The sequence below is a fragment of the Fundulus heteroclitus genome, chromosome 2, assembly GCF_011125445.2.
Source record: "Fundulus heteroclitus isolate FHET01 chromosome 2, MU-UCD_Fhet_4.1, whole genome shotgun sequence".
NCBI lineage: Eukaryota > Metazoa > Chordata > Actinopteri > Cyprinodontiformes > Fundulidae > Fundulus > Fundulus heteroclitus.
In genome coordinates this window covers 34230287-34254453 of record NC_046362.1, presented here as the reverse complement: position 1 = coordinate 34254453, position 24167 = coordinate 34230287, and the positions used below count along the sequence as shown (strand labels likewise).

The following is a 24167-nucleotide window of genomic DNA, read 5'->3' as shown; positions in this document are numbered from 1 at the left end:
ATGCTGTGATAGATTTACTCCAGATGTCTCATCAGTCCACAGAACGTTCCCCCTAATGTCTTGGGGATAATTTTAGTAGACCTGGTTCTCCTGGGAAGGTTCCTCACTGTTCCACGTTTTCCATTCTTCGCTGTGAATCACGTGACGCTCAAAGCCTTCCAATGGGCTTTGCAACCCTTTCCACACTGATAGATGTCAAATAACATGTTTCTTAAATTTTTTAGACTAACAAAGAATAATTTGCTTTTTTAGAGCTTTTATCCTGCTTCATCTCGTCACCCACAAAATGAAATAAAAAGCTGAGGAGCGGCATCTTTCTGTCCAGCTGCTGATGAATAAAGGCCACCAAAACCAAATGAAAATTGTTCTTATGTCCTGCTCCTGCCTTGAGTTTTAGATTGTTTTTCTATCACTTCTTTAAAAAAAAAAGAACAACTTGACTAATTAAAATAAATCTTCAAACACAAGCTTCGTGGTGTTATATTTTAACATTTCCCTTTTAAACAATGTTGAGAACTTTTATGAGAAATTGTTTCTTTTATACTTATTTGATCTAACATACGTCACCCTGCTTTTGTTTGATTTGTGAATAATAATAGGACTGCCCTGATGATTAAAAGAAGAAAGCTGCTGAATAATGCAGCACCAGACACTTGGGTTGCTATGGTGATTCCCGCCTTTTTCTGTGGGCCCACACTGAGACGGTTTAGCTCAGTGTGTGAAAACTTTATGTCATATTGAAGCAACAGTTGAACCATATGTGACAGAACCTTCTGGTATTTATTTTTTATTTTTTTGTGTTTGTCTAATGTAATGATGTAGGAGATTTAAAGAGACCCTTCAGTTCCAGTTAGGAAAAGGAAAGTTCAGACCTGAAGTACACTGCTGATCAGAAATGTTAGACCTGTTGCACTGTTGGAGCTTCAGAATGTTCTAAATACAGCTTCCAAATCCAAAAAGAAGAAATGGGAGACAAAAAATAAACTGAGCATGTAATTTATTGCAGCCATCTGTGGCGTTTCTGCATTTGGGGCCAGTGGGCACAGGCACCACCAGATGTCGCCGTCACAATGTATCACAACCACACATACTCTTTATATGTGGTTGTGTACAATGTCGTTATTGATCTTCGTATTTTGCGCACGTTTCTATAGGCGTCTTTCCATAACATATCCCGACGGAAGAAAAATAAATACATTTCTTGTAAGTTTCCTCCCTTGAATCTGAAAGCTAAATATCCTGACTTTACCTCTCAGTTCGCACCATCGCTGACGCCAGGATGACTTCGGCTTTTGTTTTGAGCTGAAAGACGTTGAATCACATGCCGGGACTGAAGGCCGTGCTCCGGATTGGCTCGTTTTACGCAGACCGAAGGTTTCACTCTTTGATTGGATCGGCCCTGGAGCTCTGAATGAGCCCTGAAAGCTTTCTCCTACATGCAGGTGATTTCTAAAGGAAGGCTGATGATTCATTCAGCCTTTTTTTTCCTTCATGAAGCGGGCTCTACGCAGAAACGGCACTCTGCACGTTCTCCGAAGAAAAGAGAACGAATAGATTGACACACGAGCCGTGAGGAGTCAAGGACAGCCTCTCAGGCATGCAGAAGAAACTCAGACTCACTCTGGATCGGTCAGTGTCTCTCAGAACTTTTTTTTTATTTCCCATGCATAGTTTGGACAAGAGTGTAGTGGAGCTGAAAAATAAAATATATAAAAAAAAAAAATATTGAAATAAAAGTGTTTGACATTCGATGTGATTTTCTCAATTATAGACAAAAAAAAATCATTAACAAAACATGTTGATAAAAGGACATTTTTTTTGAAAAAAATCCTTCAAGGTGAACAATGACGCATTTAGGCCAGGAAAAAGTGCTGAGTAACATAAATACGTTAGAAAAAGTAGCGATAACGCAGACATTCAGCACATTTGGACACAGTGCAACAAACAGGGGGACTACAATATGTTCAACTCGACTCTCCTTTCCCTCGGTGCGTCCGACCGGCACATCTGCACACAGCTGTGGGGAGAAGCTGCAGGGCTGGGAATCAAAAGCAGAACTGCGCTACCTGGTGTGTAAACTCAAAGCCAGACCGTTAACCAGTTTAAATGTTCATCCAGCTGTGGTAGCAGACGGAGTTTTAGGCTGCAGGAGACCCAGAAAGAAACTAAAACATGAACGGCTCAAATCTGAGGCAGCGTTTAGGGACTTCTCCCTAAACAAACTGGTCTAGGTGTTTTCAAGAAATAATGGCTTGATGCTCACATGTCCAGAGATGTTTCTGCTTGTCTCAAAATTATTTGCTTATTAGCAGGTCCCAGGATTAAGGTATTAGGATATCTGCATAACACAAAACAAGCGAGTTGGACTAAATAGACGAGGAAGGTTACCGGGGAAAAAAAGAACGACCTAAAAGTATCCGACCAGCAGTGACCTGCAGATGCCAGATTATTTGTTTCCAAATTTGAAGCAGCGTTTCAGGGAAGAATGTGTAATGAAAATGTTTAACAGTCCAAACATTTCTGCTTTAACGAAGTGTTTCAGGACGGATTAAACGGATTTTAGCACTTGGTTTGGGTCGCAGCACCTTAAATGTTGGGCCTGAACTGGAATCCAGGGTGTGATGCACTGCTACCTTTAAACATTTAAACAGTATCCTTCAGGCAGCCTGGAGGCGTTAGCAGAAACTGAACCAACGCAAAGACTTCAGGCTGATCTGGATGTTGTGGTGGATGCTTCTACAATACTAGTGTTAGTACTGTTTTTTTTTCATCATTTACATTTATTGGTTCCAGATTACACTATATATAAGTTAAGATCCAGTTATTTTATTTAGACATATATTTACTAACGTGTGCACACATTAGTTAATGTATGTCTGAATGGTTTACTTACACTTGAAAGTTTAGGTTATTCCTCCCCTTTTTAAGCAGCCTCTGTTTGTAACTGTTCAGTTGACCTCACTTGAGTTGGGCCCAAATTCTTACTATTTATTTTTTGATTTTTTGAGTTATTTTGTATTAAAGTTTGACCCTTTTGTTAACCATTTTTTACATTATTAAATTGAAGTTTTTCTAATTTTTTAACACCTTTTGTCGTTATTTAAGTCTGGTCCCTTACAGTTGGCGTCAGGAGTGGGACGCTCCTGGCTTCCCCCTCCAGCTGATTTGTGTTTGCAGAAACTCAAAGAAAAGAACGAGTGTAAGTAAACCATTTAGACAGACATTAACTAAAGTGTGCACCCATTAGAAAATATATGTCTAAATAAAATAACTTGATCTTAACTTATATATAGTGTAATCTGGAACCAATAAATGTAAATTATGAAAAAAAAAAAACAATACTAACATTTGGTGGTGGTGGTAGAAACATTCACCACAGATGTTTGGACACATCCTTTGTTTGGAAAGATTAAAAACTGTGTGCAGCCACGCATCTGAGCATCATTGCAAATGATAGATCGCGCTGAGAAAACAGTGATCGCCTCCAGCTCGCAGAAATGAAGACAAAGACCAAAAAAAGGAGTTTTCCCCTGTTTGTTAAAAAAAACTGCTTTCACAGAAAATTGGCGTTCTATCTGCAGCAATTTCATCTAAATAACTTCAGTCATTTTTTTAAGGGTGATATAAACCGTCAGGAATTATGCCTAGTATGAAAAACTGCAATTGTTTCTCATGAAATTATTTGTAATTAGAGAAACACGATACTTTGGTATTAACATCAACATTAGCTGATGTTAACGATTTTATATATGTGGGTATTGGTTCCATACGTAAAACTGGACCGATATTAATAACCAATACTTATTTCCATGTTGCTGCCGATTGTGTACGTGTTTCAGGAGGGGAAGGTCATTTCGTACTTATCATGTGACTGCGAGGCAGCGAAGGATTGTGGGACGTTTAATTGAAGCAGAGGAGCAATGTCAGCAGTGTGGTTGTTTTTATGTTGCCTAAAGGGTCGGGAAAAATATATATAATATGGGTAAATATCGACCTAACAGCTAAATAATTAATGGATCTTGACATTGACCCAAATTCTTCATATCGGTTTATCCCTTATAATTGTTTTCAACTTACAATTTTTTTACTTATTATTATAAATTATTAATTATTAACTAATTTTGTTCGGCTCTTCACCCTTAAACCAACTACCAGAACTAAGAGGGGACAAACCAAACCAATGGCGTTTTGCATTAGTTATAATTTAGCCACTAGGTGGCACTAAATCCAACATAATAGACCTTAAAACCCACAAGTTAAGCAAAACGATGTTTTTCTTCGTTAATTTCCTAATTTTGGGTGGGATTGGGGCTGCTTAGGTGTCTGATCAGATCAGGTCCAAAGATTTACATTTAAAGAAGCAGAAATAAAGAAATAAAATCCTGAGGGAACACATGGGGGGCAAAATGAGTCCACTTATTCTGACCTGGGGTTGGTTCTCCGTGATGAATTAAATTGTGGGTGCGTGCAGCTTAAGTGCCAGCCTATCAGATACAGCGATGATGTGACGGATTGCCCCCGCAGTTTAAAACCTCAGAGGCGACCCGTCCCACGGAGTCCTGATGCGTCCTTTCTAACGTTTCTGCACGAGTATCAGAAAAAAAATCCAAGCGTATTCACAGTTTGAAATAACACTGTCCTGCCGCATGGGAACGTGTTGCGTAAACACGGTCGCTGCTGTGCCTTCATCACCGGAAATAAAAACTAATTCAGCCTGAAAACCTGCAGGGCTTCATCATCGTCGTCATCTTCAACAATCAGCGAGCCAGGGAGCCGCCGCAGTCTAATGGAACATCTAATCAGCAACAAGCCGGAGACGAAAAAAAGAAATGAACACAAACCTCACCACCAGCTAACAAAATGCTAACGTGTTAATAATAAAGTTCAGTGTGATCCCAGTGATTACCGTGAGAAGATATTACATATCTACACTTAGAAAAGTCACTTCAGCACACCCAGATCCGCACACGGCCTTCCAACAGTATGAAAAAATATACAAATAAAAAATACAAATACTCTCCGACAACAGCTAGGTAGTTTTCTGTTGACGTGAAATCAGTGAGGACTCAAAAGATAAATATTTCACATTTCTTTTCTCCCTTGCTCTTTGAAGAGAAAATAAAAAAAGCTTTCTGTGTATGAAAGGAAAGCGTCCATCCTTCAGTAATTAGTAACACGCTGATCTCACGTCTCTCTGCTTCTTTTCTACCCAGAAAAAAAAAGAGCCAGTGTTGAAACCAAAGCATCATAGATTTCTGTTTTTTTCAGACATCGTACATTATGCACAGAGGATAAAAACATTAACAACCACGTAGTCCGTTTGAAATAGCCCTCCGTTTGGGGTCGGAAAGGCGACGAGCTCAGGAGAGGGCTCTGCGTGGCTGTCTGATTAAAACCTTGAGGAGACGGAGGAGGCGGCTTACAACGTCCGACCGAGCTTCTGTCTCAGCTCTTAGTGTGTTGAAATTGACCCAATGGAGGAAGATCACGCTGAGAGTTTGTAACGTCACCTGCAGATGGTGGGCGTCGGCCCTGCGTGGTGAGTAACAGGCATTCGTGTCGATTCCTCCAGCAGGGGGTTGGCGGGGGGTGGGGGGTAGGCTCGCCTCTCTGAGTCGAATCCGCTCAGAAAGACGCGGGAAGAGGAAGAGTCGGAGGGATTGCGGCGCTCACTTCACGTGTTCAGCGCTGTGGGAGGAGCAGTAGTATTTCTTGTGAGCTATGAACGTAGAGAGGCTGCTGAACTTGATGTTGCACAGCCGGCAGAAGCGGGAGTTGCCGTTCTGGACCGGAGAGATCAGCGCGGCTTTGGGGCCGGTGACGGCGGCCGGCACGGGATTAGACGCCGCGGTGGGAGCGACGGCCTCGGGAAGGCGGGTGGGCATCACCTTCTCCCGCAGAGCCTCAGGCACGGGTGACACAGTCAGAGAGGGGGCCCGCGGGGGGGATAAAGGCAGGGGCGAGGCGGCAGAGGGCGATCCTCCCCCGGCTGATGGGCTGCCGTTTACCTGGGGGGAGACGGGGGAAGTGGTGCCACTCCGGACCTGCCCGTTCATGCTGTCTCTGTGGACCCGCGGGATCAACTTGGCCGGGTTGGTGGGGGTGGCTGCTCGGGCGGCGCCGTCTCTGGGGCTGAGGCTGGGGCTGCAGCTGACGGCGCGGCCTGGCCGGGGCGGGGTCTCCGGGGGCGGCTGAACACTCAAGACCAGGCCGTGGGTGGTCTTAAAGTGCTCCATCAGGTCACAGGTGATGGGCCGGTTCGGACAGTAGGGGCAGACCACCAGGGAGGAACCGGCGACTGCCACTTTAGCTCCAGCTCCTGGAGTGGCGGCGAGTGTGGCACTCGTATGTGAAGGAGATGCAGCTCCAGACGCAGGCAAGGCGGAGGGGCGCGGGCTGGGAGACGCCCCCTGAGCCTGGGCAACCCACTCGGCAGGCAGCGCTTTGGCCTCAGCAGGGTGCAGAAGATCCAGCCGCTCCTGTTGGGGCCGGCTCTTAGGAGACGTGGAGGCTGACCTCTTGAGCCTATGAAGCTGCTCCAGAGTCTGGGCCTGGAGGGTGGTGGCCGGACAGTAGTAGGTCTTATGGGCCAGGTAGTTCTCTATGCTGTTGAAGCTGATGCTGCAGGCGGTGCACTTGTGGTAATCGGTTAGCGGGAGCGCTGGGAGAATTCCGCCGCCGCCACTGCTGTGCCGCGGAGTCTCTCTCAGGCGGGGTCTCTTGCTCAGGTCAATGGGGCCGTCTCCTTCGGGGCTGGAGCCGCCCGTACCGCCGGGAGAGACCTCCTGCTTCACCACCAAACCCAGAACGGAGGGAGACGGCGCGGAAGCTGCCGAGGTGGCCGCAGCGGCGGCGGCAGCTTTAGCTAAGGCCTCGGTTCGAGCCATGTGGATCTCGTACATCTTCTTCCGCTTGCGTGTGCGGATGGGCTGAGGAAGGTAGGGCGCGGCGTTGGAGGTCTTGGACATGTGGGTGCCCCGCTGGTTGGACGGGTCATGGCGGGACGCACAGTAGAACCGTTTGTGGATGGTGTAGTTGTCGTGACGGCTGAAGCGGATGTTGCAGGCCTCGCAGAAAGTTTTGTTAGGGTCGTCTTCCAGATCCTCTGCAGAACCACTGGCAGGACTCTGACTGCCTTCGCTCGCCCTGCCTCCTCCCCCACCCTCCCCCTCCGAAGAGGATGACACCCCTTCTCTCCCTGCAGGAGTTTCTGTCTTCACCTCGACCGGTCTCTTAGATTCTGCCGCTCCAGCTCCCGCGAGAGGCTCTGAGTTGGTAGGAGAGACGGAGGCGGCTCTGCTTGATGCTCCGACCTGGGGAGACGAGCTGTGCAGCCCGCCGGGAGCCGCTGGTGCAGGGCCGGTTGATCCGGAGCCTGAGGCCGAGCTCGCACCCTCTCCCTGGTGCCTGCTGGAGCAGTACAGCCTTTTATGTGCATAGTAGTTGTTGATGTTATTGAAGGTGATGTCACACTCAAAGCAGGTGGCTCCTTTAAGAGGCGGCGTGACGGTGGCCGCAGCCGCCGCTGCCGCAGTAGGTCCGGGGGTGAAGAAGGCAGCCGGGTTGTTCTGAACAACTGTCTGGCCCTGTTTCAGCCGACTGTGCACCATCTCGGACATCTTGGCCAGGATCTCTGACGCCTGGGGCAGGATGGCTGCTTCAGGGTTAAACATGTACTGGGGCAGGAACATTGCTCCTCCTGCAATCGCTGAGCCGGTTCCCCCAACATGGGCAGGACTAGAACCGGGGGTGGGGCTGGTTGGTTCGGCCTTGACGGTTGGAACAGCGGGACTGTTTGGAGAGTTTGATGTCTGACAGGAAGAGGACGCCGTTGGCTCTTCCTTCGTCTTCTGTCTTGCTTCTTGATCCTCTTCCTCTCCACCAATACCCTCCTCCTGTCCGCCTTCTTTCTGCTCCATCAGCTGCTCCTCCGTCTCGGATTCGGACTGTGGCTCCTCCTTGATCTTCAGCTCTGAGATCTGAGCGTCAGGAGGGCTGAAGTCTCGCGGCGTTGCCGACCCCCCGTTTGCGCCTGGACTCGACGAGTCGGGTTTAGGAATACAAGCGAGGGGTTCCCTCTCATGCGGGGACAACTCGGGCTGCTCGACTGATGAGGGGGTGCTCTGACGAGGAGTGGGGCTCCTTTCAGCCGGCACCCTGACCTCCAGGTGGGTCCGAACGTGCTGCTGCAGCTGAGCCGGGGAGTCGGAGTTATGGCCGCAGACCTGACACTTGAGCACCACACCGGAGTCTCCTGGGCTTAGACCTGTTGATGAAAGCCAGTTTCAGTACAATCCCTTCTACTTCCATGGAAGAAACAGGAAGTGCCCGTGATAGATGGACCTACTGATGGACAGGGGCAGCTTAGGAAGGCCTGGCCCCGGAGAGTAGACCTCGCTGCGAGAGCCCGGCTGGCACACCATGTGGCTGGTAACCAGGTGACTGTAGAGGATGTCCCTTGTGGTGGAGACGAAGCCACAGCCGTGACAGACGCCGTTCAGGGTGTCTGTGTGGACCTTAAGGTGGCGCTCACAGTTCGCTTTAGTGGTGAAGGCTGAGAGGCAGATGAGACAGACGAACGGACGCTCACCTGAGGAAAGACAGAGGGCGATGGGACGTTAACCACGCCCAACAGGTCTAAATCCACGTCTTATGTCAGGCTGCTACTATATAAGACTCCTCTCACCACTGTGTGTGCGCATGTGAATCTCCAGAGAGCTGGCGCTGGGGCAGCTTTTGTTGCACTGTGGAAACGGACAGATGCGCTCGTTGGGGTATGACTCTTTGGGCTTGTCCTGCGGGGGCGGAGAGGCTGCTGCTGGCTGCTTCTGCCGGCTGGCGCAGTAGTACATGAGGTGGGCCTGCAGGTTCCTCTCGCTGCGGTACCAGATCCCACAGTCTTTGCAAGGGAAAATGTCCTCTGTTACCCAAAAAAAAAACAAGTTCAGAAACAGAAAAGACTGTGCTGCAGGTATGGACGTTTATTTTTAGCCCTCACCATTTAACATAAATATACCAGCTGTGTTTATTTTAAAAACCCAATAAAGATTCACAAAACAAACTCCTAACACCACAGCAGCCCATATCAAAGGTAGATAATGACACATAAATGCTGCTGAAATTAATTATGTCTTATTTTCAATCACATCTAATCATTTGCTGCTGTGCAAAATTGCAGGATGATGACAGGAAGTGTGTTTCAGCCAAAGGGAAGCTTCTACTTGATACGGTGCTACACTGACATCTAGTGGCCACATTGAGCATTGCCGGAGATTAGATTTTCCCCAAAGCTCAACAGACTGAAGGCTTTCTAGTTTGAAAAAAAAAAAAAAACAAACAAACTAAAATACACACCTTGTCCAATGTTTGAATGAACCTTAATTATTTTTTTTAAATGTGCTCAATAGCTGAAGCTCACTATATCTGTTTTTTGCAGGTATCTATAGCCTGACTACTGCTGAAGCTTTACAAGAGGAGGCAACGTTGAATGCAACATCTAAGAGTTTAAATCTTGAAATTCATTTAATTTTAAAATGCCAAATGTGGAGGAACCCTGCTGGCAGGCCTCTAAGACATTTTCTTGTGTCTCTGAAAGGAAAACTGAGTAAAAACTTCACAAAGATTGGGAAAACGATTTATTCATACTGCTTTGAAGAATAAAAGAAAGTATGGCCGCTTGAAAGGAAAATAAGCAGAAACCAGCAACATATTTTTGAAACTTAATTTCATGTTAATCAAATTTTAACGTGTTGTTAGCTAAAATAAGCATCATCGGGGTCTCAGTCCAACACTCACTGTTGACCACTGCGGTCGCCAAGATGGCCGCCATGCCGGCCTGCTGAGGGAGCAGCTGAATGTCGGAGCGCAGCGCCGCCGGGTACAGAGGCTCCTCCTTCACCGCCGGCTGCTGCTGAGAAACGAGGCTGAGCGGAGGAGAGAGCCCGGCCACCAGGGAGGAGGAGGAGGAAGAGGAGGACGGTGGAGGGGGAGACAGAGAGGCCACGAGCTTTTCACCGGCTGCGATCTCTCTGGTGACCTTACAGAACAACTCCTCCCCTGGAAGCAAACAGATTCCCACTCAGACCGGCGGATTAATGAATCCCTGAGGAGGCGGGAATCAGATGGAGGAGATCTCACCTCGGCTGTAGATGCTGCAGTTGGCTGCCGAAGAGTCAGAGGTCAGTGGGAGGAGGTTAATCCAACAGTCTGCGTGTTCACAGAGAACAGTCAGCCCCGGCTTCTGCACACAAACAAAGAAAAACAGCCTCATTGGTTCAATTGTTACAAAGAACTGGAATCAGAGGAAACTTTTAGTTTTTTGAAACATTATTATCACTGTTTGGTGCAGGATTATTTAAGAAATTATGTTTAGCATACGTTGGAATTTAAGTTTAAGTTTGGATCTGGACACATGAATGTTTGTCTGGGTCCAGGAAGAGGAATAGTGCCCCCTACTGGCCTAACAGTAGTGTCACATCTGAATCCTTGAGGGTCAGGTGACAGAATAAGAGACAAAATAAAACAAAACCATCAAGACAGCTTCACCAACCAGTTTATTAGCTGCAATTTTAATATTCAGTTTGATTTCCTGTTGTTCAAGTTCCATCCTCTGCACAACTTTAAATCCAAAGCTTTGGCCTCCAAACATCCAGACAGATTTAAACTGATCGATAATTAACTAAAGCCACTATGGCAAAAAAAAAAATATGCAAAAAATGAAGGAACACAGGCAAGAATGAAGGTTGAAAGGAAGCAATAAATTCAACAATGAAGGTGAGAATAAAGACCGAAATAAAAACAGAAATGAATGAATAAATTGAGAAATAAAAGCAGTAAATAAGGAAAACAGGCAGGAATTTAGGCAAGACTAAAGATATAAATAAATGCAGGAATTAAGGAATAGGCTGACAATATTAGAAAGAAGGAAATAATCTTGGATATGTCCCTGGATTTAGGTATAGAAACACAGCATCAGCATCTCAGAGCTTCTACATTATCAACACAAAAATGGTAGCAAATAAATATTTCTGATGTTTTTGCATTCTAAGAGAAAACACTGAGTTAAATCTAAACGGGGAAAAAGTTCGATTAAGAACTAATACCAGGAGATTTTGAGCATTTTTACGCACATTGTGACAGTTCAGATTAAAATGATGAACCGATGGTTTCATCCCAGCAGATCTGATCCGTTTGCCTGTGAATTATTTCAGGATCAGAAAACTTGCTGGTTGAGACGTGTTTTACCCGGAGGACCGGGACAGATTGGCACCTGAAGACGGAGCTTCCCATCAGGACGAGCAGCGGGAGGTCTCACTCCGTCAGGAAACTCAGCACCACAAGCGGCTCTGCCTCTGAGAGACTCTTAATGAACGCTCAAAATAATCAAAGACAACTCCTTCCTTTGTGTTTCAAGTGTCGCCGCTCTTCTTGAACTGGGCAGCTTTACGCTCTGCCGTCCTGCAGATTATCCGCAGCATTAATGACGCCGTTCTGGGAACGCTCAGACATCGTGCGGCCTGCATTAAACAGTCCTGAAAGGGCTGGCGGCGAGCTGATGACGATTACGGTCAGAGAAGGAAATGAGCGGAGCCCTGGCCGCACAAAGCGGACACGAAAATAACAAAAAGAGGAATAAAAGAAGGAGGGAGAAGATCTGATGAGGCGGCTATTCAGCCGGCGCCGTTAATAAGATCCAGAGTGGATACTCGCAACAAAGAGGGTGGACATGCAGATTCTGTGGAGGTATGAGAAGAACACAAACACTGATTTTCATCAGCAGGTACTTTTCCTTCTTGCAGACTAAAACATGTTTCATCCCAGCTCGACTAATTCTACAAACATCTCCAGCCAACTCCATCAGGATCCAAATCTGATCGAGAAATAAAAATTGATGCAGGGAAACAGAATTAGCTTTCAGTACGCTTGATTCGGGCATCCATCCTGGAACGGAAACGCTTTAATAAAAAATAAAAAAAAAACAACACCCACACTTTGACACAGAAACAAACTTTTTTTCATAGACATTAAAATATGCTCATTTATTTTAGATGCATACAAGGGAAAGATCTTTCAGAAAATATTCTCGGCCCTACAGACATTCTTGTTTTTAATGCATAATGTAATAATAAACACTAAAAATGTATTAGACTGCCATCTATGAAGCCAAAAATTAAAAATAAAAAAGCAGAAATGTTTTCAGAGAGAAAGCTGGAACAGAAATAATAAAACAAGTCAATTTTCCAGCAGCTTCAATGAATAAAACATAAAAGTGAACTAAAAGAAAAGCTCCCTCGGGTTTAAACTGAACTGAAACAGATTTAAAAGTTTTAAAACAGCGTGACTGCTTATTACGGAGGTGCAATACTGGTCCTTTCTCCACCAGGAGGAGTCATTCACACAGCTTTTCAGCCAAAATGCATGAAGATCAACAGTTCAGTAAGGTCTGTTTTTCTACTTCAAAGAAGGGAGACTTTAATCAATGATTTCAACACTTTCTCCACATGGAATCCGACATGCAGCACATCCTGTGCAATCCAACCAAAAAACACATTAAGTTGAGGAAAATAAAAGCTGCAACTATCTGGTTGTATACCCACAAACATGGTGGTGGCAGTGTCATGCTCTGGAGTTACTTTCCTTCAGGGCGAAGCTGCATTTAAAAAAAAAATCAAAATCAAAATTAATTATTTCAAATATCAATTTGAAATAATTAATAATTCAATGACTTCATCAGGTCACCACATTGTTTTTAGCTAACGTTACATTTATCTAAAAGGAGGACTTTGGACCACTTAACACGCTCCTCACCTTAGCTACGTTTACATGGAGAAAAGTAATCGGTATAAACGGCCTATAGGAATAAAAAATGCTTCATATAAACAAGCCAATTGGAATATTGTGATCAGATTAAGCTCAATCTGAATTAAATTGTAATTCTGAACGATAGGGGTGATTTATGCTGATTGATAATCTGATCAACATGAATATAAACGCTTGTCAGGTCTTAAGTTATTCTGAATGTTGCAAACTAACCGGAAGTCAGTTTGCAACATTCAAAAATTCTAATTTAGAAGTTAAGTGCAACATACACAGTTAACTTCTGTATGGATCCACAGTCTCCAGCACTGATTAACAGCACTGAAAGAGCAGATTACAACTATTTGGGTACAATCCTCGAAAATAAGCTGAAGTGTAACATGAACACGGACTTAATCTATAAAGAAGGGTTGCAGCGACTATATTTTTTTTAAGGAAGTTAAATATCCTTAGTGTAAACAGAAGGATGATCAGCCTATTTTATGGGTCTTTTATCAAATCTATTTTAACCATCTCCATGGTTGCCTGGTTCGGTAATCCAAGTGTTCAAACTAAAAACAGACTAAACAAAAATTGTCAAGGCAGCTAATAAGATAATCGGTGATGCTCAACCTGTTTTATTTGCCGTACCACCCAGAAAGCTAAGTTGATTTTACAGTTTCCTGCTCCTCCCGTCTGGGCGAAGGTTTAGGCTTCCTAAGATAAAAACCCACAGATGGAAGAACTCTCTGGTACCTACAGCAACCAAGGCTCTAAGCTCGAGTAATTTTCTGCTTTTAGATTTCTTTTCATGGAATTTTTGTATACGTTCTCACAAGTTTGTATTTATGACGTTGCAAATCTGTGTTGTGATGTATACGTGTATGCACTAAGTCCATGAAGGAACTAAAACTGAAACTTTTGTGTCTCCCCCTCCTTTGGGAGAGAGTCGGTGATTCTTCTGGACCTCTGTCCAGTCTGCAGTATTTTTTTTATAACTACTTATTTTGGATTTTGCAGCCATTAGGTTCAGCGCCACCCGACGATCTCGTCTTCCATGATGGTGTCGCCTTCTGACCCAGACTGAGAGGCTCAGGAAATCTCTGCAGGGGCTTAGAGTTAATTAGCCAATCAGGGCTTGGCACCATAAGTTTACAATATTTCACTATTACGCAATATTAAAATTTTCCTAAACATTGAAATTTTGGTTTTAATTATCTGTAAACCATAATCAGTTACAAGACTTTGAAATATTTCCTCCTATGTGTAATGAATCTCTAAATGAGTTACACTATTGAACCTTTTTACCATATTCAACCTTTGTGCCATGTTCCTGTATCTGTAATAATCAGCCAGAATACAGAGACAACAGATAAATAAATGAAACCGTGTTAAAACTGCTGCTCTTCAAACACAGAGCAAAAAAAACAACTGTAACCAATATTTTAGAATAATTATCAATGAGCATCATCTACTTTGTTTGGCTAAGGAAAACGCAGCTGAAATGGAAAAAGTAAAACATTTTTTAGATGAAATCAAACAAGTTATGGAAGAATATGGCTACAGCATCTAAAAGCCTCTGGATGTTCTCCTAATGAATAATACTTGGCTCAACAAGCCGAACAGGTGCAAGTCGAACTAAAAGCTCTGAAAATGTTTCCATGGATCCGTGCAAAACAAAACACGAGCTAATTCAAGCTTTCTCTTTCATGTTTTTTATATATATTTTTTAATATCAGGGTCGAACAGAGAACCCCGCTCCAGTTCTGACTGGCAGGGCTGCGAGCAGCGATTATTTCCTACACAAATCTCCAAAACCAATTTATAACAATGATTAAAACAGTCCATTCGAATGAAAACACTCGTTCCTTTGGCTTTAAAAAGATTAAACTGATTTTTCTAGCATTAATAATAATAATTGGTTTATTAAATGTTGCAGCTTTAATTATCAGATTACCGCAGCGGGACGTGAAGCAGCGTTTTAATTTGTTCTGACTGAAAATCAGTTTCAGCCCCAACTAAATAAAATAATATATCCCACTGCTAACAGTTTGGTGATTGTTTTGACTGAGATTTATATTTAAAAACATTTTAAATCACAAAAAAACGTGAAGCTGCTGCGGCCTGTGACTGAGGTCAAACACATCGATCAGAGCTGTGATGGTTTTTGGTTTCTATAAAATTTAGTCAGGAGATCCAGTATTACACTTCCTAACATTAGGGAAGGAAGGAAGGAAGGAAGGAAGGAAGGAAGGAAGGAAGGAAGGAAGGAAGGAAGGAAGGAAGAAAGGAAGGAAGGCTGCAGGGAAGGGAGAAAGGATGGATGGAGAGAAAGAAGGATGTAGGGAAGGAATTATGGATGTAGGGAAGGAGGGAAGAAAGGATGGATGAAAGGAAGGAAAGTTGTATGGAAGGAAGGAAGGGAGGAAGGAAGGAAGGAAGGCTGCAGGGAGGGGAGAAAGGATGGATGGAGAGAAAGAAGGATGTAGGGAAGGAATGATGGATGTAGGGAAGGAAGGAAGAAAGGATGGATGGATGAAAGGAAGAAAAGTTGTATGGAAGGAAGGAAGGAAGGAAGGAAGGAAGGAAGGAAGGAAGGAAGGAAGGAAGGAAGGCTGCAGGGAAGGGAGAAAATAAGGATGGATGGATGGAAGGAAGGCTGTAGAGAAGGAAGGCTGTATGGAAGGATGGATGGATGTAGGGAAGGAAGAAAGAAAGGATGTGGGGAAGGAAGGAATAAAAGATGTAGGGAAGGAAGGATGTAGGAAAGGAAGGAAGATAGAAAAGATGTAGGGAAGGAAGGATGTAGGAAAGGATGGATGGATGGATGGATGGATGGATGGATGGATGGATGGATGGATGGATGGATGGATGGATGGATGGATGGATGGATGGAGGGAAGGAAGAAAGGAAGGAAGGATGGATAGGTGTAGGGAAGGAAGGAAGAAAGGAAGGAAGGATGGATAGGTGTAGGGAAGGAAGGAAGGATGGATGGATGGAGGGAAGGATGGAAGAAAAGATGTAGGGAAGGAAGGATGTAGGAAAGGATGGATGGATGGATGGATGAAGGGGAGGAAGGAAAGAATGAATAAAGGAAGTAAGGAAGGCAGCGAGGGATGGATGGATGAATGGATTGATGGACGGATGGATGGATGGATGGATGGATAGATGGATGGATGGATGGATGGATGATGGATGGATGGATGCAAAGTGGCTCTGATGGACCTGAAGGCGTTTCTTTATGGACGCGTTTCAACTCCACGGTGGGCTGTAAAAGTATTCAATCCCCGATGAACAGAAGCCATTTTTAAATTGCAGGTTTTTACGCCCCTGATGGCAAAGCTTCAGGAGATGCTGCAGAGCTGCTCCTCATATCAACATCCTAAAGCCAGAGCTAGATCGGAGCCTGCCGGCTGTTACTGGGTCAGATCATCACCAGGAGGGACTGAAAACCTCAGGATGAGGCTTATTCTCAAGGTTCAACCAGGTCTGTTAAACATTTAAATCTCCTCTCAATCTCTGCCTTTGTACTTGATTTACCAAGCTGCTGCTCAGGTAATAATAATAGATTTTATTTGTAACGCACTTTACATTTGCAAGAAATCTCAAAGGGCTACAGTTAAAAGAAAAACAGATAATAAAATAAGAACAAGGATATTTAAATGCAACTAAAATACACAATAAGTAAAAGTTTTGAGGCAATTACACATAAGAGAACCAAAAGCAAAACAATTCATTTAAAGGAGACCATTAAAAATATTGTGTAAGAGGAAGGTTTGTTTTAAAATGTGACAGAGACAGAACCCTCAGATATGGAGGCAGATTGTTCCACAGCCGCAGGGCGACCTCCTACGTGTCAAACCCACGGTCCGCGGGCCGAACCCGGCCCGTCAAGGCAATTTATCCGGCCCTCAAGAGCCAACAAAGGCATACCATGTCATAAAGTAGAGGCATAAACTGCAAAAACGGATCTAAAAATAGGCAAAAATGTTCTTAAAATTTGTGTTTTTGTCCTAGATTTGAGCAGGTAAATAATTTTATCTGCCAATGGAATGAGTAGTTTGACCCTGAAAATAAGATAATTAGTCATTCTGCACTAGAAATAAGACAATGGAGATGAGTTGTTCCTATTTTAAGTGCAAAAGTCTTATTCTATTGGCAGATCATCTTTTTTACCTGCTCAAATCAAAGACATATACACTCATTTTAAGAAAATATTACTTATGTTTAGTTTTGTTTTTGCATTGTATATCCTTTTAAATTGTATAAAGTGGCTAAAACTGCGCCTCCTGTAGCGAATGTTGATTTTTTTTTTTTTACGGTGTAGTAACAGCATCCTGCCACTAGATGTCAGTTTTCCCTCAACACATTAAAACAACCGAGAAATGTTCAAAAAGAGAAGAACTGATGCAGAATGATGAGTTTAAAGTGTAACTTACCACAATATCAACTTTTTTTGTAGATTAACTGTATAAACTGGGCTTAAGGTGCTACTATTAGGTTACCGTGCATTTTTTATATGTGAACTGAAATGAAATTATGAAATCAAAAGTATCTATACACGTGCAACCGGCCCTTTAAATGACTTCATGATGCCAAAGTGAAAGTCAGCGTTGGAAGAACGGAGAGCGTGTGAGGGACAGTAAGGGGTGAGAAGGTCTTTAAAATAAGAAGGCGCTTTACCATGAAGGCCCTGGAAGGTAAGACGAGAGATTTGGTAGATGATCCAGGCAGAGAAGGGAAGCCGGGGCTAATATGTTCTGAACGTACTGCAATTCCTGTGGGTTCTTATCAGGAATCCCAATGAGAAGTGCGTTGTGCAGGTGTGTGTCATCAGGCCGCAGGAGACGATCAGGAGGACCTCAGGTGAAGCTGAAGACGGCGGGCGTTAGTGGGAAGACGGCGGGAAGAGGACAGCCGGAAGGAAGCCTCTGAGTCTGCTGTGGCAGAGCGGATCGTATTTCATGGAGATGCAGCGCAGATGTGGCGATTACGGCTGCTTTTGTTTTAATTTGCAACCCAATGCTGGAGCCGTCTGAGCTGTAAGTACTGCTAATTTGTTTCAGACTAATTCATCACGGCCGCAGCTTCGGAAGTGCCCGGCGATAGGACGGCGGCGAGAGCTCGGCTAGAGGGAAACGCAGAGCAAAGACGAGGCGAGAAGCCCTCAGAGCCTTCAGAGATATGAAACATGAAGTCGTTACTGATCCTCTCACATCTGCCCCCAGAAACAGCCAGATGTTTAGATCAGCTGGTCTCCAGGCTTTCTGGAGTGGGATTTTTTGGGGGGAATGTGGCAGATTTTTCGTGCATTCCCAGAAAAACTGAACAGCAAAGACGGCAACGGCTAACCTACGAGCTACATCCAGGACCAAGCAACGTTTATGGCGATTTATTCCTACAATTTCTACAATTTAAGCCCCAAACAGGCAGTCATTGAAAGTCTAAACAAAACTGAGTTTTATTTTCCCCTTTAGCTGCAGAATAATCTTTTGTCAACAGGCAATGATGTGTTAGATGTTGTTATAGTGATTTCCACCTTTTCTGGGGAGCAGGCTGAGCCCCCACAAAAACCATAGAGGTGAATTTTATCCCAAAACAGACAAAAAACCATAAGTCGTCCTCAAACTTTGAGTTTTGGAACCTTCACGTTTTTGTGAGTAGGAGACATTTAAGAGACCCTCAGTTCTGGTTTGGGGAGAAAAATTCAAAGCAGCAATGCAATGGGAGTGAAATAAAGTTTTGCCGTCCTACAGTCTGGGCTAAGTCTAATTCAGCTCAGCTGTTTATTTATATAGCGCCAATTCATGAAACATGTCATCTCAAGGCACTTTCCAAAGTGAAATTCAATGAGAATTTACAGATTGGATCAGATTATACAGGTTGGTCAGAAAGTTTCCTCTCTAAGGAAACCCAGCAGGTTGCATCAAGTCTCTCCAAGCAGCATTCACTCCTCCTGAAAGAGCGTAGAGCCACAGTGGACAGTCGTCTGCATTGTTGATGGCTTTGCAGCAATCCCTCATACTGAGCATGCATGAAGCGACAGTGGAGAGGAAAACTCCCCTTTAACAGGGAGCAGAACCTCCAGCAGAACCAGAACCAGGCTCAGTGTTAATATTGGGTCTGAGAACACAGTGGGAGACAGAAATATGTGGAGATTAAATGTGTGGAAAAAATTATTCTTCGAAATAAAAACCAACCACCTAAAGCCGGCGTCAGCAACCTGCAACCCTGGAGTCACATGTGACTCTATGCTTCTACAACGATTACTAAGAATTTAGCTTTTGACACGATGCATTAATATCAAATGTAATCCGAAGATTACATCCATTTCCTATTTTTATGCAATTTCTGCAAATAATTCCCACAACAGAATTACGACAATGGTGCAAAAATCATTGATTTTTGATTACGTCATTTTTCATAAATATAATTGACTCTCTTTTGTTGTAAGAGTGTCTACCCCCCCACCAAAAAAACCCTAACAAGGGTTGTTAAAGGATCAAATAGCTTTCAATCTTCTTCTTTTTTCTAGCCGAACCAAAACCAGAGTTATCTCTTTGGTTTGGAAAGGTTGCTGAGCCCTGATCTAAAAGTCTATCCTGTCTCAGAAATAATAAAGAATCGATTTTCTCTAATGAAATAACAGGAATGTTTAGGGAAACCAACAGCGACTTGAGTTCTTATCCAGCCCTGGAGAACGAGGAGGTTCGCGGGGATGCAGACGCACTTCATGCTGTCACACCTCCTCCTTCCTTCCCCGTCACCTGAACCATCCACAGGCCCTCCACCTATCAGCTGGATGTCAGGGCCCCCCCCCGGCGGAGCTTCATCCTGGTTGAGAGCGCCGCCTTAAGCCCCCCATCAGCCAGTGGAGAGTCTTTGAGCTGCAGTCTAAGCCCCTCGCCCGGACCCCGGTCTCCTCATGAATATTAACGAGCCCCGAGCCCCGGCTTTAATCTGCCTGATCCCCCGCACTGCTGCCGCCGCCACGATAGCGAATCTAATTATTTGGTCTGATATTAACCCCCCCCTCCACCCTGTGCTGCCGCGGCGTGCACGTCAGCACAAACACACACCGGCTGAACTCCAGAGCTACCTTCTTCCCCTTAACTCACTTCACATATAACAATCACCCCCCCCCCCCCCTCCTCCAGTACAGCCTGCGACGCCCTCTCCTTATCAGGCTTGAAAACGCCCTCCTCCTTCAAGATAAAACCTGAATGCAAATGATGGCAGCTGATTTTTCATTTTCTCCCTCCGTTCCCTCAGTCAGCATCAGGATGAACCCTCACTTCTTCCTCTCACGGAGAGCCGCTGATGATGAGGAAGAGGAGGAGGAAGAGGAGGGGGGTGGGGGGCAGAACTTTCTCCGGACTAACCGAGCCGTCCTCCAGCAGATCAGCAGATTAGGACCCCCCTCGCTACCAGCTGTCAACGGCTGCAGGTTTACTGCTCCCAGCGGGGGAATGAGAGCTGTTTGCTCACGCAAATCAACGGCAGCGCGTCGAAAAACATCTGTCTCGCTCCTGCAAACCGCCGTATGTGGGTTTACACACGCGGCTGGGAGGCGACCTGCGGGTCATCACGTGTAAAACACGCAGGTCAATGATCTATGAGAAGACAGTTTGACTCCCACAACGAGGTTTGTAGCGTAAAAACACGGCTGTTTATAAGGAAACGCACAGAGTCCATCATCTGAATCACACTCCAGTATAAATTAGAGACTTTAAGTGAAAATTATTTCAGGAAGTTGTTCCTAGACCCCCCCCCCCCCCGCTACAGCCAACAGTTGCCCTGTAGGGGGCGTCAGTTTTTTTCTTCTGTAGTGCGTCGAGAACCCATTAAACCAGCAACCAACAACTGAAGCAGAGTTTATCCTCTGTTTTAATGCTCACTCACTCAGTCAGCAAACGTGCTCAGTGGTGCTTCATCCATATATACAGTGAATTTATATAACAAGAGAATACGAGTGTTTGTCCCCATCATCCATCGCCTAGTTGCACAAGATCAGGTCCAGGAGAGAAACCTGGGTGCAGCTTTACTCCAAGCTGCACCCAAGATGATCTCCTCACATCATCTCCAATAGGAGGCTCTTGCATCCAAGATCTCTTTGAGTGAGTGAGTAAATCCAGAGCTCCAGCTTTCAGATCAGCTCCTTCTCCATGAAAACAGAACCACAGGGCAACCAAAGCAGACGCCTTCTCCTCGATAAAGACGGTTCCCATGACGGACCAGTCCTGGACGAGTCCAAAGAGCAGCAAATGAAACCCACTTTTATGCTGAGATCAGAGACGGGGCTTTGGAGAACACTTTCTTTTACAGGAGGTTTTAATTTTTAAATGTCCTTCAGTGGCACAACACCACCGATAACGTCCATGGATCACATTTGATCAATGGTTGAGATTTCCAAACTTTCCTCCTACAGGTTTAGGACCAGTTTTCAGCTCCAGCTGCGGTTGTTTGTTTCTCAGTGTCTGAGCCAAATGAAGGAGAGAGTTTCACTGCAGCTGAAAGTCTGAACGTGCATCCAATTTTAATCTTATTTCCAATACATCAGATTAAAGTGACATTTTAGATACTGATATTGTTTTAACTGCTACCTGCTTAAGCTTTATATGGGATAAAAGATTTGCACAACCACTTCATGGCTCCCTAATAAACTGTAGGTTAATGCTTCCCAAATAGTGGGACGCAGGAACAGCCTTGCCCTTTTTGTCCAGAAAATATGGTCGTTCTTAATCCTTTTAAATGTGACAAGAGCCCCTTTCTGTTGCCTTTCTTTGTCACATTTTTCTATTTTGACCCTAGAAATTACCCACAACCTTCATGAGCAACAAACCTGAACGCAACCGAAACACTGTAGAAATCCTGAAATGTGCCCACTGACATTGCAGCGATTACACATTTTGCAGCTATGGCTCAGCCCAACTATATCCCCACCAAATCAGTAGAAAACGAGCGTCTAAGGAGGTTTTTTCAGGCGGAAGTCATCATGGAGAACACCTGCGAGCACTAAATCCTGCAGCTCTAGGGTTCAAAACCCAGACTCTGGTGGGAATTATCTGCCTTGCTTTATGCTGTGCTTCCGGTCCTTTCATTCACTCTGGGCTGTGGAACAATCAGAAGTAAAAACGAGACATTTAATCCATCTGTGCCAGCTTTCAGATTTCTCCCGGCTTGTTCCAGAAAAGCTCAGATTTTTACTCCCCCTCTCTCTCTCCTGAATTAAATTGACCTGGTTGGAATTTAATAAGCCTCTCTGTGACCTTTTCAACCATCTCTCACTCATTCACTCATTCCGTCGTCCAGCTCATCCTCTTCCAACCTTCTCCACTTTCACGGCCTTCCTCCTCTTCATGCGCCTCTTTTCTTTCTTAATCTTAGATTCGCTTCCTCTCGCCAACTCTCATTCCTCCCCTCCCTCCATCATCCCATCTCTCCCTCCATGTCTCTTTTTCTATCTCTACAGGAAATGGCTTTCTTTCTCCCCCCCCCCCCCATCCAGGGGGTTGGAGGGCTGCACTCACTGTCCCAAACAAAGAGGTCACTGTGCGAATCCTCCAAAAACACAAAGAAGAAAAGGAAGGCAGATAAACATCAGAAACCTACTCTCATCCGCCTCTCTGATACAAACACACTTTTACCTCCCTGCCGCTCGCGCACACACACACGCCATCTCTCTGACATTTTTTTTTGCGCTCCGGCTTCCCCCGGCATGGCAGGAAACTCAGTTTGGAGGCGAAGGAGAGGAGCTTATTCCTCCGCCTGCCGGGGTGCCAGAGTACATCTGCACACCTCGGAGCTGGAAGAAAGAGAAGTGGAGCCCGGCTGATGAGCTGCATGCAAATGACATGTAAACGTATAAAACTGCGATACTTAAAAACGGGGGCTGAGATAAGAGATTTGAAAATGAGGCACTCTTGGAAAGCGGGCTCCTGAACTGCCGGAGATGAAGCTCAGAGATACAGCGGATCCAGGTTTTCCCCCCTGCTTCCACCTCCTCCGTCCGCCTCCTCCGCCCTGCAGGAGCTGCTGCAGATGACAGCCAGATGCAGATAGCAGCCAGTCACAGCAGCTGAGTGATGAGCACCTCCTCTCCCGTGTTTGCCGGCGCCCTTTCTCCTCTTTCGCTCACATTTTTCTCCCTCTCTCTCTCTCTCTCTCTCTCTCTCTTTTCTCTCTGCCAGGTTCGGCTTCTGTTAATGAGCCTTCTGCTCCTCTCTGGGTTTCACTCGATCAGAGTTTTATCTTTTTTCTGTTTCCATCAGGAGATGAGCTCTTCTGTTAGAAAAACTCGCAGGAACAGGCAGCGGCGGCCCAGAGAGTGAGGAAATATCAAACAGCCCGGAGATGGGAAACTTTGGCATTAAAATCGAGTCTTCGTCTCTCGTTTCAGCTAAACTGGTTCGGAAACAACGGGAGGGAAGAAAGCACACCCTGGTTTATTTCTTTACAAGTCAGAACATATTAAAAATGATCTTTAGGTCTTCATCAGCTTCTAAAATCTATAAACTAAGTCAAAATCTAACCTTTCCAACAGCTATTTATTAGTCTATTTATTATTCATCTGTTGAAACAGTTTAAACTACACCCCATGATTTAGCACCTTTCAGCAGTGATTTTCTGTCAGACTTCTTTCCATTGAGGTTTGCAGACATTTATTTCTGCTCCCAGAAGGTCCCAACACGGCATTTAATTCAAGATCAGGTCTGGACTTTGACTAGGCCAGTGCGCCACCTTGATGCTTTTCATTTTTAGCCATTCTGCAGTAGATTTGCTGCAGAGTTTGGGACCATTTTCCTGTTGTTGACCCGCTTTGGGCTCTCAGACAGATGGACCATACTTTGGTACACAGAGGAGACGGCGGCGGACTCGATAAAAGCAAAATGTCCAGATCCTGTGGCTGCAAAACAAGCCCAGATCGCCACACTGCAAAAAGAGAACTAAAAATAAGTAACATTTTCTTGAAAAAAATTTATTTGCCCTTGATTTGGGCAGGTAAATAAGATTCCTTGCCAATGGAATGAGTATTTCTACCCCTAAACTAAGATAATTAGATATACTGCACTTGAAATAAGGTGATGGAGATGAATTGTTCCTATTTTAAGTGCAGAAATCTTATTCCATTGGCAAATCATCTGTTTACCTGCTGAAATCAAGGAAAAATACTTAAATTTCAAGAAAAATTTTCTTATTTTTAGCTCTATTTTTGCAGTGCAGCTCTCTAACCCAGTGCTTGACATTCATAGAAGGTGTTGATAAGTGAACGAATCATGACCAAACATCTCTGCTTTGGTCTTGTCCGTTTAAAAGACATTTTACTAGAAGTCCTGTGGTTCATTCAGACGCAGCCTTGCAGCCAGATTCCT

At 44.7% G+C, this 24167-nt stretch overlaps 1 protein-coding gene across 1 annotated transcript in view; it reads right to left on the bottom strand.

The window, feature by feature from the left end:
- Window positions 1–1629: 1629 nt before the first annotated feature.
- zfpm1 (zinc finger protein, FOG family member 1) overlaps window positions 1630–24167 on the bottom strand; it is a 127543-nt gene continuing 105005 nt past the window's right edge. Inside the window, exons 5-9 of the mRNA XM_036125818.1 lie at window positions 10138–10240; window positions 9796–10056; window positions 8687–8920; window positions 8348–8590; window positions 1630–8266 (exon numbers count right to left, since the gene is read on the bottom strand). Of these exons, the coding sequence (XP_035981711.1) occupies window positions 5670–8266; window positions 8348–8590; window positions 8687–8920; window positions 9796–10056; window positions 10138–10240 (3438 nt within the window). The 3' untranslated portion in view covers window positions 1630–5669. The remainder of the gene's footprint in view (window positions 8267–8347; window positions 8591–8686; window positions 8921–9795; window positions 10057–10137; window positions 10241–24167) is intronic.